The sequence below is a fragment of the Camelina sativa genome, chromosome 1 (assembly GCF_030686135.1).
Source record: "Camelina sativa cultivar CO46 ecotype springtype chromosome 1, ASM3068613v1".
NCBI classification, from domain to species: domain Eukaryota; kingdom Viridiplantae; phylum Streptophyta; class Magnoliopsida; order Brassicales; family Brassicaceae; genus Camelina; species Camelina sativa.
Window position 1 is genome coordinate 11,200,023 of NC_141880.1, and position 15,043 is coordinate 11,215,065.

Below are 15,043 nucleotides of genomic sequence, written 5' to 3' on the forward strand. Positions count from 1 at the left end.
CTCTGACTCTCTCTTTCTCTCTCGTATCTATAAATGAAAGCTCACAACAAATTCACAAAATCATCTGACTCTCAACTATGAGGAAAAAATTAGGGTTTTAAAAAAAATCAATCATCGTCGATTTCAACCAAACGATGCTTGAGTGTCAATCGATGATGGAGAAATTATCACCGTTCATGGACATGGCTTCGTTAGAGGTCGAGTCTCTGCGAAGGATCAAACGCACCAAACGCGATGAAGAAGCACAAGAAGAAGAAAAAAAAGAAGAATCGGAGGAGTCTACGACGTCGTCTTCGTCATCAAACGCGTATTTCGGATTCCCTAACTTACCCAAAGAACCGACGAATCGCGATTTCGATCAAAGCGTTTTGTGCAGAATCCGCGTTCGGTTACCTGACGGGAGGATAACGCAGAGGAGTTTCTTGAAGAGTGAATCGGTTCAGCTTCTTTGGTCGTATTGTAATTCGCAGATTGATGAATCGGAGAGGAATCTGTTTAAGCTGATCCAAGCGTTTCCTGGGGATTATAAGACTCTTCATTATGGATCTAATACGACTTTTGAACAATCTGGTCTTGCCAATTCTGTTGTTTCGGTTTCTTGGGTCTGAAGTGATGATTGATTGATGCTTCTTCTTTTATTTTTATTTTTATTTTATTTTGGATCTGTAATTAGCAAAAAAAAAAAAGCCAAAATTGTAGCGATTTCTTGTTTTGTTTCTGTTGGAAAATTGCAAAATTTCATCGGGAATGATTTGGTTTCTTTCTTATTGGATTCTTGATTTTGTTGGAATAGTGAAATCGCTTGTTTTCCGATCAAATCTGCTGCTTTTAGATGATAAAACACTGTTTTGCAAGTCAATGTCATAACAAGAACGTGTAGTTTTTGGTTATCTTGTTTCTTTGAGTCACTTAGTTTCTTTTTTTTTTTTTGGGTTTTGAGCTGACGAAATGTTATTATATCTCTGCCTTGGTAGCAAAACCAAGTCGATCCCAAAACGAAAAGCCCATATTCCAAACAAGGAATCTATTATTGATGCAACAGGCGAGGTTTCTGTTTTTTTTTTTTTTTTTTTTTTTTTTTTTGTTAAAGGCGAGGTTTCTGTTTCAAGTTCTTGCACAATTCTAGAGGTGGAGGGAAAAATACTGCAACCGAATACACCAAACCGCATCAAACTGAGAAAGTTAGATTGAAACCGAGAAAAACTCTTCTGGGTACTATAGCTAGTCTTGTATGGTCTATAGAGTTCTATTGTGTTACTTCTACCGGGACTTTAATCTCTTATGCCTTTATGTCCAACATATCATTCTACACTATCCACATTTTTTCTATATACCCTTGTACCTTTACAATAAATCTATATCTCTGTTTTGCCCTTTTTATTTTCTTTTTATATAATTTAAATAAACTATGTATTTATATATATTTGATAAAAAAAACTAAAAAACAAACCAATCAAATTAAAACCTAATCGCATCTCCTCCTCCCCATCCGTACAACCCACGCATCTCCAATTCCACCATTGAAGCTCCATTGAAGCTCGTATTCAGGTAATTTCTGGGTTTATTCTACTGTTTTTGTTCAATTTCAACGTGTTTGAAACTTGTTTATAGTGTAAGAACAAGTGTTAATGTTAGATTTGTACAACATTTGTGTTTCTAATTGGGGATATTGTTTAGATTTCTTTTAAATTCTTGTTCTTGTATATTTATTGGGTTCATCTTGTTAATTTCATTTGCTCAAGTCTATTAGACTCAGATTACGTTTATAATTTATGGATCTAGGGGTTGAATCGAGCTAGATGACATTAGGTTTCCTCGTATCTGCATATTTAGGTACAACTGATACAACTAGGACAACTGATACAACTAGGACAACTGATACAACGATTACAACTGATAATGAATAGAAAGCGAGAAATATTCTGATGTTAGGGAATTTTATTCTATTTTCAGGGGATAATGAATAATAATCTTCGCACATTCATTCATTTTGATTATGGGGGTAATTATTTGAACAATGGAGATGAAATACAATGGATTTCAAGAGAAGATGTTCGTCATGCTCTTTTGATGAAGGCACCTATTGGGGAAGTTACTTTTTCTGCATTGGTTGATAAAATATGCAGAAAGATGATGGTAGATGCAGCGACGAAGATGAAATTTAGTTACATTCCAGTTTCAGTGAAGCCTAAGAAACCAATATATATCTTCGATGATGATGATCTTTCGTGTTATCTAGAATGGAATCAAACTGAATTCAATGTAATGCATGTGGAGTTGGAAAAAGATGACGAACAAAATCATGGTTGTGAGCAAAATCGAGTTGGTGAAACTGGTGAAGTTGGTGAAATTGGTAACGTTGGTGAAGTTGGTGCAAGTAATGCGGAGGAGTTGATTTCATGTGCAAGGACTCGTATTGGTGATGGTATCATGACTCTTTATGCAGGTGAAACGTTTGAACATAATGAGCTGGTTTGAAACGATGACAATGTCGCAAGTGAAGAACAAGAAGACGTCATTGTTAACGATGATATGCTGCAAGTTACAAAGGTACATTTGGAATGGGAAGATGGTGTGAATCTGAAAATAGGTCAAGAATTTGGAAGTAAGAAAGCAATATAAGATTTAGTTGAAAAATGTGCACATAAGAACTGTTTTGAGTTTGTTATTGTGAAGTCGGATCCGAAGTTGTACGTGGTAAAATGCAGTGAATCAAAAAAGGGTTGCAAGTGGTCTTTACGAGTTGCGAAGCTTCAGAATTCAGATTGTTTCTCGGTTAGAACTTACAACAAAATTCATACGTGTTATCGTTCAACAACAAGTACAAGCAGAAACAAAAGGAAAGGCTCACAACGATTAGTAGCATCTGTTTTGCGTGAGGAATATCCATGTAAGCTTAAGACTCCAGTTCCTAAAGATCTCATCCCTTTGATTCAAACAAGAGTTGGTGTTAAAGTGTCATACTCCACTGCATGGAGAGGAAAAAAGCAAGCTGCTAGTGAGGTTCGTGGTAGTCTTGAGGAAAGTTACAAGATGTTGTATTCTTATATGCACATGTTAGAGGTAGTGAATCCAGAAACTGTCTCATGTGTGGAATTAGACAAAGAGAATAATTTTAAGTACTTATTCTTCGCGCTGGGAGCTTGCGTTGAAGGCTTCAAGGCTATGAGACAAGTGATCATTGTGGATGGAACCCACCTTAAGACTGCACAAGGTGGAGTGCTTATTGTTGCTACAGCTCAAGATCCTAATCATCATCATTATCCTATTGCTTTTGGTGTAGTCGATGGTGAAAATTACTTAAGTTGGAGTTGGTTTTTCAATAAGTTGAAATCAAGAGTACCAGACGCCCCTGAACTTGTGTTTGTTTCTGATAGAAATCAAAGCCTTATCAAGTCAGTAGCTGAGGTGTATCCATTGTCTCAACATGGTTATTGTATATATCATTTGGCTCAAAATGTGAAAGCAGCATGCAGTAACGTCAACAAAGACACCGTTGGAAGAAAATTCATAGAATGTGCTAGGTCTTATACAGAAGGTACGTTCAAAACACTTTATCATGATTTTAGGATAAGGTATCCTGCTGCAGCGGTATATCTAGATTCACATGTTGAAGAAAAAAAATGGGCTAGATGTTATTTTCCAGGAGCAAGATACAATATAGACACTAGCAATTGTGTTGAATCTATTAATGGTGTTTTCAAAGATGCAAGGCAATACTCGCTCTTACCAATGATCGATGCTATTGTTGGGAAATTGGCTGAATGGTTTAACGAACATAGGAAGACTTCTGCATCAGTACCTCCATCGCAGATAATGGTGCCTCTTCTTGAGAAAATATTGCACCAGAGATGTGAAGAAGCGAAGTTGCTACCGGTGTATGAACTAAACAGCTTCTTATAATGTCATTGGAACTAAACAGCTTCTTATTGTACCAAACAAACTTATATGTACTAAAATGTCTAGTTGTACCAAACAAACTTATTTGTACCAAAACACAACTCATTCAATTTCTCAATTCCCGCTATATCTACAAACTTAAATCAAACCCGCTCCATGTACAAACAAAATCAAACTCTAGTATCTCAATTTCTCTAAATTTCACTCTAGTTACCTGTGGATGCGATGGAGGAGACCTTTGTTCCTCGGATTCTGTTTGGGATAGATCCTCATCATCTGGCGGCTGAGGAGGATCTAATGTTGGCGGAGGAGGAAAACCTTCAGTTTGTGGAGGAGGAGAACCTTCACTTGGCGGATGAGGAGAATTTTCAGTTAGCGGAGGAGGAGGATCTACTGCCAACAGAGGAGGAGGATCTACTGCCGACGGAGGAGGAGAAGCTTCAGTTTGCAGAGGAGGAGGAGTTATTGCTGGCGAGGGAGGAGCTATTGCTGGCGGAGGAGGAAAACTTGAAGTTCGCGGAGGAGGATCTTCAATTACGGGATTCTTCTTCTTCCTCTTCTTCGAATTTATACCATTTCGAGTCTTAGGACCCATTGATATCACTAGATTAACAAAAAAAAACACAAAATCTAAGAGATTTCGTTCGTTTGAGTTTGAACCCTAATTTTACAAAACAAAAAGACTTACATTTACCGAAATTGAGGAAAACGACGAGAATTGATAAGATTTTGAGCAAATAGAGGAGATGCCCAAGAGATTTTGGAGGATATTGTTGAAGAACAGAGAATTTTGGTGAAGAGAGGGAGAGGGAGAGAGTCGGACAGTTAAAATGGGGAAAGAGGATAACCGAAGGAAAGAAAAAAAGAGTTGAAAAATATTTACCCGAATTTGTTTGGATAACCCGAATATTTGGGTGGGTAATCCGAATGTTGCTAGTTGGGTCGGTAAATATTGGAAATCGTTAAGGTTTTTTAGTATTTGACCAATTTTTTGATTAAAAGAAAAGAAAAAACAAATTATTTATTATAACAAAAGTAAATCAGAAAAGAATTTGAGAGAGAAGGGCACGAGAGAATAAACTCCCTTCTACCCCCATAAATTTTTTAGTGCCGGCTCTGACTATATATCGTCCATCGAAGTTAAATACAGGACTTTCGCTATGGTTACAACCGAGCTGATATGTTCATTCATTCTACATGAACTTAAAATATAGAGAAACAAGGTTTTTTTTTTTTCTTTTTCTTCTAGTTGACAATTTTGTCTACAATACACATATCTACAACTCCAGCAGTGCTGTACAATTTCTCTAACTATACATTGAAATAGTGTTTACATATACCAAACAAATCCTTAACAACAACAACATCATCACTCAAGTACTCAACACGAAACCATTTGCCTCGAGACATTTATTCAGTTTAGGCCAAGAAGTACTCATTACCAATTTAGAGGGCTGCGTCTAATAGCAAACTAAAGCCTTCAAAGCCCAATTTCTAAAAAATATTCACCTTAAAACCCAAATTTGGATTATACGAAGCCTCTCTATTCTCTAGGGACCTAGTTAATAAATAAAATAATTAAAACATTCCCCTGTAAAAAAAGGAAATTTTTACTTTTTAACCCCTCTTTAAACAGAGAACACACATCTTCCCTCTCCTGCCTGAGTCCTCCTTCCCCCAAAAAACCTGGACAACCATTGCAGTTTCCAATTAACCTTTTCAAAGTTTCTATTTTTTTTTTTTTTCTTTTCTTTCTTTCGTAATCTCTTTCTTCTTCGGCGCATTTCGTATTCAACTTCTTTCTCAAATGTAAGATCTTTCTTCCTTCTCCTTCTCTTCATCTTTTGATCTTTAATTCTTGATTCGTTTTCAAGATCATTCATCTTCCGATTCGATTATGTTCAAACCCAATTCATAGTTCTTGCGATGATGTACAAGAGTCAATTTTGATGATTTCAATTTTTCAGGAGTTCTAGAGACAGAGGATCACCTTCTTCGTCTTCTTCTTCTTTGTTACCAGGAATAGATCGGTATAATGAAAAGGTGAAGAATCAGATACAAGCACTTGTTCGTGTTATTAAATATGCTCGTACCTGTAGAGAAGACAATGTCCCATCTCTTATTGAGGAGGTTTACTTCCCACCAATTCTACCTACCCAATTTATAAACTCTGCAAAAAAAACCAACCAATGATTGTTCATTCTCAAAGATCAAATCTTTTTTTTTTTTCTTTGTTGATTTTTTTTTTAACTTTTCAGGGTCTTTATCTTGGATCCGTTGCAGCAGCTTGTAACAAGGATGTTTTGAAATCTTACAATGTTACACATATCTTGACTATTGCTAGTTCTTTGAGACCAGTTCTTTAAGGTTGTTACGATCTCTGTGGTGAATCTTAGTTGGAGATTCTTTACATTGACTTGCACCATTTGACATTTGAGGGATGGGCAAGCCAAGTGGTTGTGGAGGGACAAGACGGTTCATGTATATAATATCTCTTCTTACCTGCATCTTTCCTTCTCTCTATAAAACAAAACAGGGAAGCAAGAACGGATTGCTCAATGTCAAGCATGAAGACTTATCGTACCTTTGGGGGGAAACTTGTAAAAATCTCACACGGAAGCACCATCATATGTTTTGTTGTGTTTCAATGTATATCATGAATGTAAAAAGTGAACTCAAAATAAATATGAGAAGAAAAAAAAAAATCTTTTGTTAGCCAAATGTTTCATGGGCCGTCATTACTTACTTAACTTGAGCCCGTATAGGTTAAATAATTCATGGACCTTGTAAAACTGTTGGGGTGAATTATAAAACATTTATAACAATTGGGGTCATATTAGAATTCTCCAAAAAGTTGCCTCACTAAAACCCTAGACTGCATTATCAATTAATCGCAAAAACCTCTTCTTCCTCTTTCACATTCGGAGCCGTCGCTTGTGAAATTTTTCCGGCGATTTATCAGTCATGATGGAAATACGAACTCCGAAGACAGGCAAAGCTAAACGTGTACTCGAGAAACGAGCTCCTAAGTTGGTAAGACTTCTCCTTTTTCTCCTTCTTCTTCTTCTTCTTCTTCTTCTTCTTCTTCTTCTTCTTCTTCTTCTGCTTTTGATTCCTTTGTTTCGAAGTTGAATCTATATGTATAGAGCTGTCTCTTAAATGTTGTTTAGCTATCAATTGGATTAATGGGTTTTCGAAAGTTTCAAACTTTTGTAGCTGATTCGTTTGATTAACATTGGGAATTTGTAGGTTGAAACTGGGAAGAAGACGTTGATACTTCATGGAACAAAGACGAGTGCTACGGTTAGCTCTGTGTTGATGGAACTGTATCGTTTGAAGAAGGGAGGTGCTATCAAATACTCTAGGAGGAATGAGAATATTAGGCCTTTTGAGAGTGGTGGTGAAACCTCTTTAGAGTTCTTCTCTCAAAAAACAGATTGTAGCCTTTTTGTGGTAAGTTTCATTAACAGAGTCCATTTGAATAGCTATTGGCAGCTGTTGTATCTTACTGGAGATCTCTGCTTTGATATTATTGTTATGTTATTTGTCTATGATTGTGATTCATCTCCTAACTTAGTTTGGTCATTTTGTCTAGTATTCAAGTATTTAACATTGATTCTTGATTATAGTAGGTTAAATTGGTTTTAAGATGATATATCCTGTGATCTTGATTTCATTTTAAGGCATGCCACTGCTGTTTTCTTTGTTCTATCATTTGGAAATGTATTTGCAAACTAACTTTTTGATGTGTGTCCTAACGTTGGTTAATGTTTTGTTTGCAGTATGGCTCTCACACAAAGAAAAGACCTGATAATCTTGTACTTGGGAGGATGTACGATCACCAGGTCTATGATCTTATAGAAGTTGGGATTGAGAACTTTAAATCTTTGCTTTCGTTTTCCTATGACAAGAAATTTGCACCTCACGAAGGAACCAAGCCTTTTATTTGCTTTACCGGTGAAGGTTTTGAGAATGTACCAGAGCTTAAGCATCTAAAAGAAGTCCTGACTGATCTGTTTCGTGGCGAGGTGAAGTGTTTGATTCTTACTGGCCTACTTATATGGGTTATTAATGGATTTGGCTTATAACAGAATCTGAAAGAAGTGGAATTATTTGTCTGCAGGTTGTGGATAATCTAAATCTTACTGGATTAGACCGTGCTTACGTATGTTCAGCTATATCCCCAACGAAAGTTTTCCTCACTCATTGTGCATTGAAGCTTAAAAGATCAGGGACCATTGTTCCTAGAATGGAGCTTGTTGAAGTTGGTCCATCCATGGACTTGGTTATCAGGCGTAATCGTCTTCCTAACGAAAGCTTAATGAAAGAAGCAATGAGAACATCCAAGGATAAACCTAAGAAGAAGGTAAATCATAAACATAAAAAAAATGTCTAAAGCTTCATCTCATGTTTCCTTAAAATTCGAAAGACACCAATGACTAATCAACCAATCTCTGTTTGTACAGGAGAAAAACGTTGATCAAGATGCCGTACGTGGAAAGATTGGGAAAATTTATATGCCTGATCAGAAGGTAAGAAATAACGATATCCGATTCTGGAGATTATGATTATTATCAACTGAAACTGACTGTTGCGATCATTGTGCAGCTTGACGAGATGCACTTGCACGATAAATCCAAGGGACTGAAGAGAGAGCGTAAAGAGAGTAAGCTCCTTAACGAAGAGACTGATTCCAAAAAGAAGAAAAAATCTTCTGAGTGACTTACCAGACAACTCATGGCTCTGCATCAACAGTTTTCATTATGAGTAAGATGAGATGATTTTGTAGTAATGTGGACATGGCTTTTTTTTGTCTTATACGCTAATATTTTTATTGAGGTAATTTTGTTTTGTTAAATTCTGCAGTCAACAAAAATTGTTTAAGAAAAAATGAGTTAAGAATTGAGATCAAACACAATTTTTTTTTTCTCTTATCTTTGTTTCCTTCTACCTAAAACAGCAGTAATCTTGTTTTGCTTTGTTGTTGCTGGTTCAAATACAATGGCTTTGATTGTTTAGTGAAGTCGTAAAAGATGGTATTGTGAGACAATGGTATTACTATTTTTCGCTGTATCGTCTCTTACCATCATGTCGAAAAGACACTCACCATTATTTTCATAAATGTAAGCTTTAGGTGGGAGGTAAAAAGGAGTGGCTGATATGAACACCGTCCCTTCCTCACTTTTAGATGAATATTCTTATGTCCTTGTAATTAATTATAAACATTTAGGCAGAATATAACTATAATAGAGTAGGATGGTAGACCAAAAATTTGTTAAAATGATGATTAAATTGGTGTAAAATTTACCTACCAACTTTTAAATGATAATGACTGATACATATTGAGTTTAAGAACCTAATTAAGCTTTTTATTCAGTTACATGTCTTTATCTTCCAAACTAGGCTTGGCTTATAGATTATCTATAATTGAAACCTACCCCTATGGACTTATCTTCATCATTATTCTTTAGGGGATTTTTTATATTGTTATACGTTTGAAATTGAAACCAAACCATAGCAAATAGAAGCTTAATTATATATATTTTTTACTCCATCTTGCATCTACCACTCAATATTTTATGCATGACCAGAATAAACAGAGGGAGTGAGAAGGGAAAGAGAGAAAATGATTAAATTTAAAACTTTCATTAAACATTAATTAAAAGATTGATGTATGTTGCAGGTTAAATTAAGTTTTGTGGGTTTGATTTGTATTGGTATCAAATTGAAAGTAATTTTGCAAAAAAAATGAGAAGAAAAAACATTCAAAAGAGTGAGACAACATGTTGTGTGACCCAAAAAAACAAAAAATCATTAATTATGCTGTTTAGGACATTGTTATTTCTCCTATACGCGTAGCGAAAGACAGTTCATTTTGATTATAAGTTGCGACTCAAAATGCATGCACGTACCGACGGTACCGTTGTACACGAACACGATCGGTGGTCACTAGGAAACAAATTGACCCATCACCGTTGAAGACAATTAAAATATACACCGATTTAATCATATTTAGTTAATACTTTTGTACGTGTTGACAAAAACAATTGCACGTACGTCTGTTTATGTCTATAACATATCGAAGTCAATGACAACACACACATTATAACATAAGGAATAAAAAATGCTAGTTGGTTTTTGCTACTAATCATCCACTCCGAACTATACATTGAAGTTGAGTCCAAACTCCAAACCGGTTATCAAAAGACTCGAAACTAGAAGAAATCAGATCGGACAAAATTATCATCGGCTAACACTAAAATTTGAAGTATACGCTTGTTGACAAAAAGAAATAGATACATATTAACTATTACTAGTTCATGTAGAACTCTTGCAAAAATACAATTTCACAATCCACATGGATTAAACAAATGGTTAGTATTAGTGAATCGCCATCATCAATTCATCATCACCATTCGCACACATGCTTCAGCAATATAACAAATTGTAACGTTTGACTCGTTAGTGATGTCAAATCCGCACGCTCAGAGCATCAATAAGCAACGGCTTATGCAATCATTACTAGTCTATTATCATGTGAACACCAACAATTTTCCATCAGATTGTTATTTTTTTTTTTTTTTTGGAAATTTAAGCCATCTTTATAGTAGGGTATAAATATATAATATTTTCTAGTATAATGGATCTTCCATCGTTCCGATTATCACTAACATCGGCTGACAACATCAGTTTAGCAATACTACTTCCACTACAAGATTTTTTTTTGGTTTTCATCTTAGGGTAATCCTTTTGTCGACGGATGCTCCTATTACACTCTTAGTCTCCGAAGAGAAATCAAATGTGTTACAAAGCATGAGAGTTCATCAAACATCAGACAAGCATATTATGCTTCAGAATAAATTATACTATAAATTAGTAGTTTAACTAATTAGAAGAGGGTGATACCAGGATCAAACATCAGTGTAAAATGCTTTAAGCCTTGTAGTATAATTTAATTCTCCAAAGCTAAAATAAATAAGAAATATTTCTAAAAAAATTTGCAATATAATTTTCACATTACGTACATACAAAATTAAATAAGCAGAAACAAGAAACTTTAATATAGGAAAATGAAGAAATAGTTGATGGAATATTTTGTATATATAATAGATAATGCTTAAAAAGTTACAAATATATTTGGTCAAGTTGTTTTGTATAGATAATGTTAAAAATGAAGGAACTGTTATGTTCCTAATGATTCTTCCACTAGAAATGTAAAGACGAAAACTTTGCAAACATAAATAAACTCTTATGATGAGTTATATAACGCATAGATTGTGTGGTTACACGTATGATGCGATCATTTGTGCTTTTATCCATCCTTTATTTTCCAACTTTTGTTTATTTAATTACGTTATATTCGTAGTATACTTAAAATTAGTACCTCAACCTATAATTGTTACATTTTTTTATCGATTTTTTAGGTGGGATAGAACTAATAAGGGTGGTTAGAGAAATAAAATAGACAAAAGTTGTAAACTTTAATTTTAAAATAAATGTATCTTATTTTAAGAATTGCATTTCAAATCCAACCCTCATGAAACTACTAAAAACAAGAAAATTAAGGACACATGATTTATTGTAGTTCATCACAAGTGAAAACTATGTCTATTTTCTGTTATTAGAGATTTTTACTATATGCAGAATTCAGCAGTTACAATTTAAAACTCACTTTTTATTGATTTTGCTCATTTTTTACGCTTTTCAAATAAAAATACAACAATATCAATAATAATAAAAACTCTTAGTACAAGAAAATAAGTTCATAAAATATTTTATGGAAATTCTCAACATCTTCGATATAAATTTATGATTTAAAAATTTGTCTCCTAACCCCTTAGGAAGGGAGATAGTAATATAATTCACTTTTAAATAAATATTAATATAACTAATTAAGATAGATATTTTAAGAGGTTTTCAACATTTTTGTACGAAAATGCTTGACAGTTATATATATATATATATATATATATATATTAGTTAGTTAATAATGTATATTATTATAACAATGCCATAAGATAATATAACAAAGAAGAAATTTTGTTGTATTTTTGTTGTTGTGTTAATATAGTAAATAAAAATTCTTTTAAAACAAGTATTCGCAACCTCTTGCAACCACAAACATTAATATCAGCTAAGAAAACTTTCAAAATGATTTTCGCAAACATAACGTTTATGGGAAACTAATTAAGTGCTTATTTCAAGCAGAGCCGACGCTGAACTTTTTAGGGCTACAAGCCCAAAAAAAAAAATATAATTGCAGTTTCTGGTGTTGAACCTGAGTAGTGGTGTCTATATCAGTACAACTAAACCACTGGCCTAAAGAAACGTTATTTAAATTAAGCAAGCAACGTTAAGTAACTAGAACCACTCCTTTGACGGTTCATAAGCTAATGATGATTATGCTCCATTATGAGTTTTAATATGATATTTGTTTATTCTAATTTAAAATGGTACTTGAAATTAATAAAGAAATGTGTGAAGAGGCACATTATGTCGAGGTGCAATTTCTTAATCAAGTCTAACTAAATCTCATAGGCCATGACTACTCATATACGAGTTGACTTAGACCACGAATTTTATATATTTATAAAGAATGTAATCTAGTAGAGGAATAATTAATTAGACAGGTTAAAAATAAAGTGAACTATGCTGATGATGAGTGTCTTTCAAAAAAAATTATAATTAATTTTAGTTTTTATTAATAATGGGTTTCATTAAAGTGTACAAAAATATTTATTAAAAACACTAAATTTGAGATGTCTATAGTGAAAAACTCAAATAGAAAAATTTTGAATACTAAAATTATTCTTAAAACTATACTTATACAAAATTATAAGCTCACATTACTGTTAAATTTTGTGCTAAGTTGCTAATTGATTATCAAAACAGTGGATAGAGTGAAGGGGAGGATAAATTAAGTGAAAATGACCGTTTTGAATTATGTCATTTTGAAATAATTATATTAATAAATTTAAATATAGTAAAAAAATGCAACATTTATTGAAATAATAATTTTCTTAACAAAATCTAATTACCGCTTAAGATATGTTATGGTACCTCAAATGTAAAATATTGTTTATTTTGTATTTTTTGCAAATATCACTAATAGAAATATGATATGAGTATGGTTTGTATCTGTATATTAATTTGATTGGTAACTCGAATTGTTGTGGTACAAATTTTACCATTTTTTTGTATTGGTAATAGTACGGAATTTACAGCTTTGATATTTATCAATCACAAAAATATTAAATTATTAAAAATTAGCATTATAAAATGGATTAACATTGTCGAAAGCAATATTTTCAGTACTTTCATATTGCTAATTCTTATTTTTTTAATTAATTTTGATTTCATTTGCCGCTTGTTTTTCCACTAGAAAAGAAAAAATCTTACCACTTTGTATGATCAATAGGAGTATAGGACCTACTGTTTGAACAAAATTAAAATCACGCAACTGCATAAATATAATTAAGCATCAGAAGATTCAAAACCCACTAAATTGGAAATTAAATTCTAGTTTACACTGATTTCCAAAAATATCAACTCCACTCAAATTATAGGCAACGTTGTTTCATTCTACGGATAGAACTAATTAACAAAGTAATAATAAATTAACAAAAAGAATATATGAGTTTCGTTAAAAAAAAAAAAGAATATATGAGTAATAAAATATTTATTGAGAGCCTAGGGAATCCTTATTATAGAACCACAAATTCTCCATTTGATTTGACTAACCATAGCTAACTTTTTTTGTATTTGATGTTATTTATTTATCGGAATATCTTTATATACATACTCCAAACGTAGCAAAAATATAAGAAACTTATTTTTTGGAGGCTATTTTCTCGTATTACACTCTCATTTATATTTTGATCACTACAAGAAATGATTACCAAACGAATTAAAAATTGGTTCATGTTTACTGCTGTTATTGCTTTTGGTTAGATAGAAAGTAGAAACAACAAACACTACTCATGTTTTTTTTTTTTAACCAAAAATTGTGTTGAAGCTTTAAAACTCTTTGACTTTGATATTTATCTACATACAGACCACTCGTGTGACAATAATATATAAATATAATGTAAGATGTGTTCATTAAAATTTGTGGGTCTATAATATTGTTTAAACGTTAATTAATTAATTTTTTTTTTGGTGGTATCCCACAGTTGCTTGGAAACAGCTTTGTCTCCGAAATGACGTAAAGCCTACTAATTATGACGGCAGATAAATTATGCATACAACACCGTCTAATCTTTTGGTACTTTTTAAAATATATTAATTAATTCAAACCAAAATTTAAAGAGTGGTTTATGCAAATAAAAGTTACTATAGACTGAGACAAAATTGTCTTCCAACCATATTTACCGGCTGGAAACGGATCCATCTTTATTGGATAAATTTTCAGTCACTAAAATCAGATGAATTTTGGGTTCTTTAGCTTTTCTATTATTTTTATTATTATGATAAACTACATACAATTTGCAATTTGCAACTTTATTTTTTATGCCTAGATTTGCAAAACTTTGCTGCTTTATTTATATCCCACTGAAGTATACTGAGTTACTGACAGGAGAAGAATTCAAAACTTGTGTTATGGAATTGATATTTTTCATATTTGTGTATACATGTACGAGTGTTTGAGTGTTTGTGTATCTTACTACTACATACGCAATTACGCATTGGATCGGAGTAGAGCACTGTCCTTTATTCGAAGAGGGTAATAGATACACGCGTGTTCAAGATTCGACCAGGAGAATGACTCCCAAAAAAGTACAATATAGTATGTATTTTATATTTCGTGAAAGTGTTGTTCTTTTATCAATTGAACCTGATCGTAATCAGATCAAATTACAAAAGATAGATTAAACTTGATTAGTAAATTTAAGAATAAAAATAAAACAAGATAGATGTGACCTTTTTGTTGTTGTTGATTATGCGCATTAAAGTTTAAGAAACCCTGGTTAGTGAGTTGTGACCCTCTCTTATATAACTTATAAGTCGTCTCTCTACATTCTATCCAAGTCCATATATATATATATGGTTTCACAGATCTTAAGCAATTTTACAAATTTTTATTAAAATAGTGTCTTTAATTTTAAACAAATACTTGGACATTACATTTTGACCTATAAGGCTA

General features: G+C 32.9%; 2 protein-coding genes, 1 long non-coding RNA gene and 1 pseudogene across 3 annotated transcripts; all 4 read left to right on the plus strand.

Moving 5' to 3' along the window:
• LOC104788573 (plant UBX domain-containing protein 12) lies at positions 1-818 on the plus strand. The gene has a single exon (XM_010514337.3). It carries the CDS (start codon positions 135-137, stop codon positions 606-608), a length of 474 nt encoding a protein of 157 aa, XP_010512639.2. The 5' UTR covers positions 1-134; the 3' UTR covers positions 609-818.
• A 981-nt stretch (positions 819-1,799) lies between these two features.
• Positions 1,800-4,488, plus strand: LOC109125907 (uncharacterized; annotated as a pseudogene).
• Positions 4,489-5,559: 1,071 nt separating this feature from the next.
• On the plus strand, positions 5,560-6,615 carry LOC104788576 (uncharacterized). The gene is made up of 3 exons (XR_015560981.1): positions 5,560-5,709; positions 5,868-6,030; positions 6,159-6,615. It is a non-coding gene; the product is annotated as an uncharacterized LOC104788576 (long non-coding RNA).
• A 123-nt stretch (positions 6,616-6,738) lies between these two features.
• LOC104788581 (ribosome production factor 2 homolog) lies at positions 6,739-8,758 on the plus strand. The gene is made up of 6 exons (XM_010514342.2): positions 6,739-6,933; positions 7,150-7,353; positions 7,683-7,928; positions 8,024-8,266; positions 8,367-8,432; positions 8,509-8,758. The coding sequence occupies exons 1-6, from the start codon at positions 6,865-6,867 to the stop codon at positions 8,620-8,622; spliced, it is 942 nt and encodes a 313-aa protein (XP_010512644.1). The 5' UTR covers positions 6,739-6,864; the 3' UTR covers positions 8,623-8,758.
• The last annotated feature ends 6,285 nt before the right edge of the window (positions 8,759-15,043 follow it).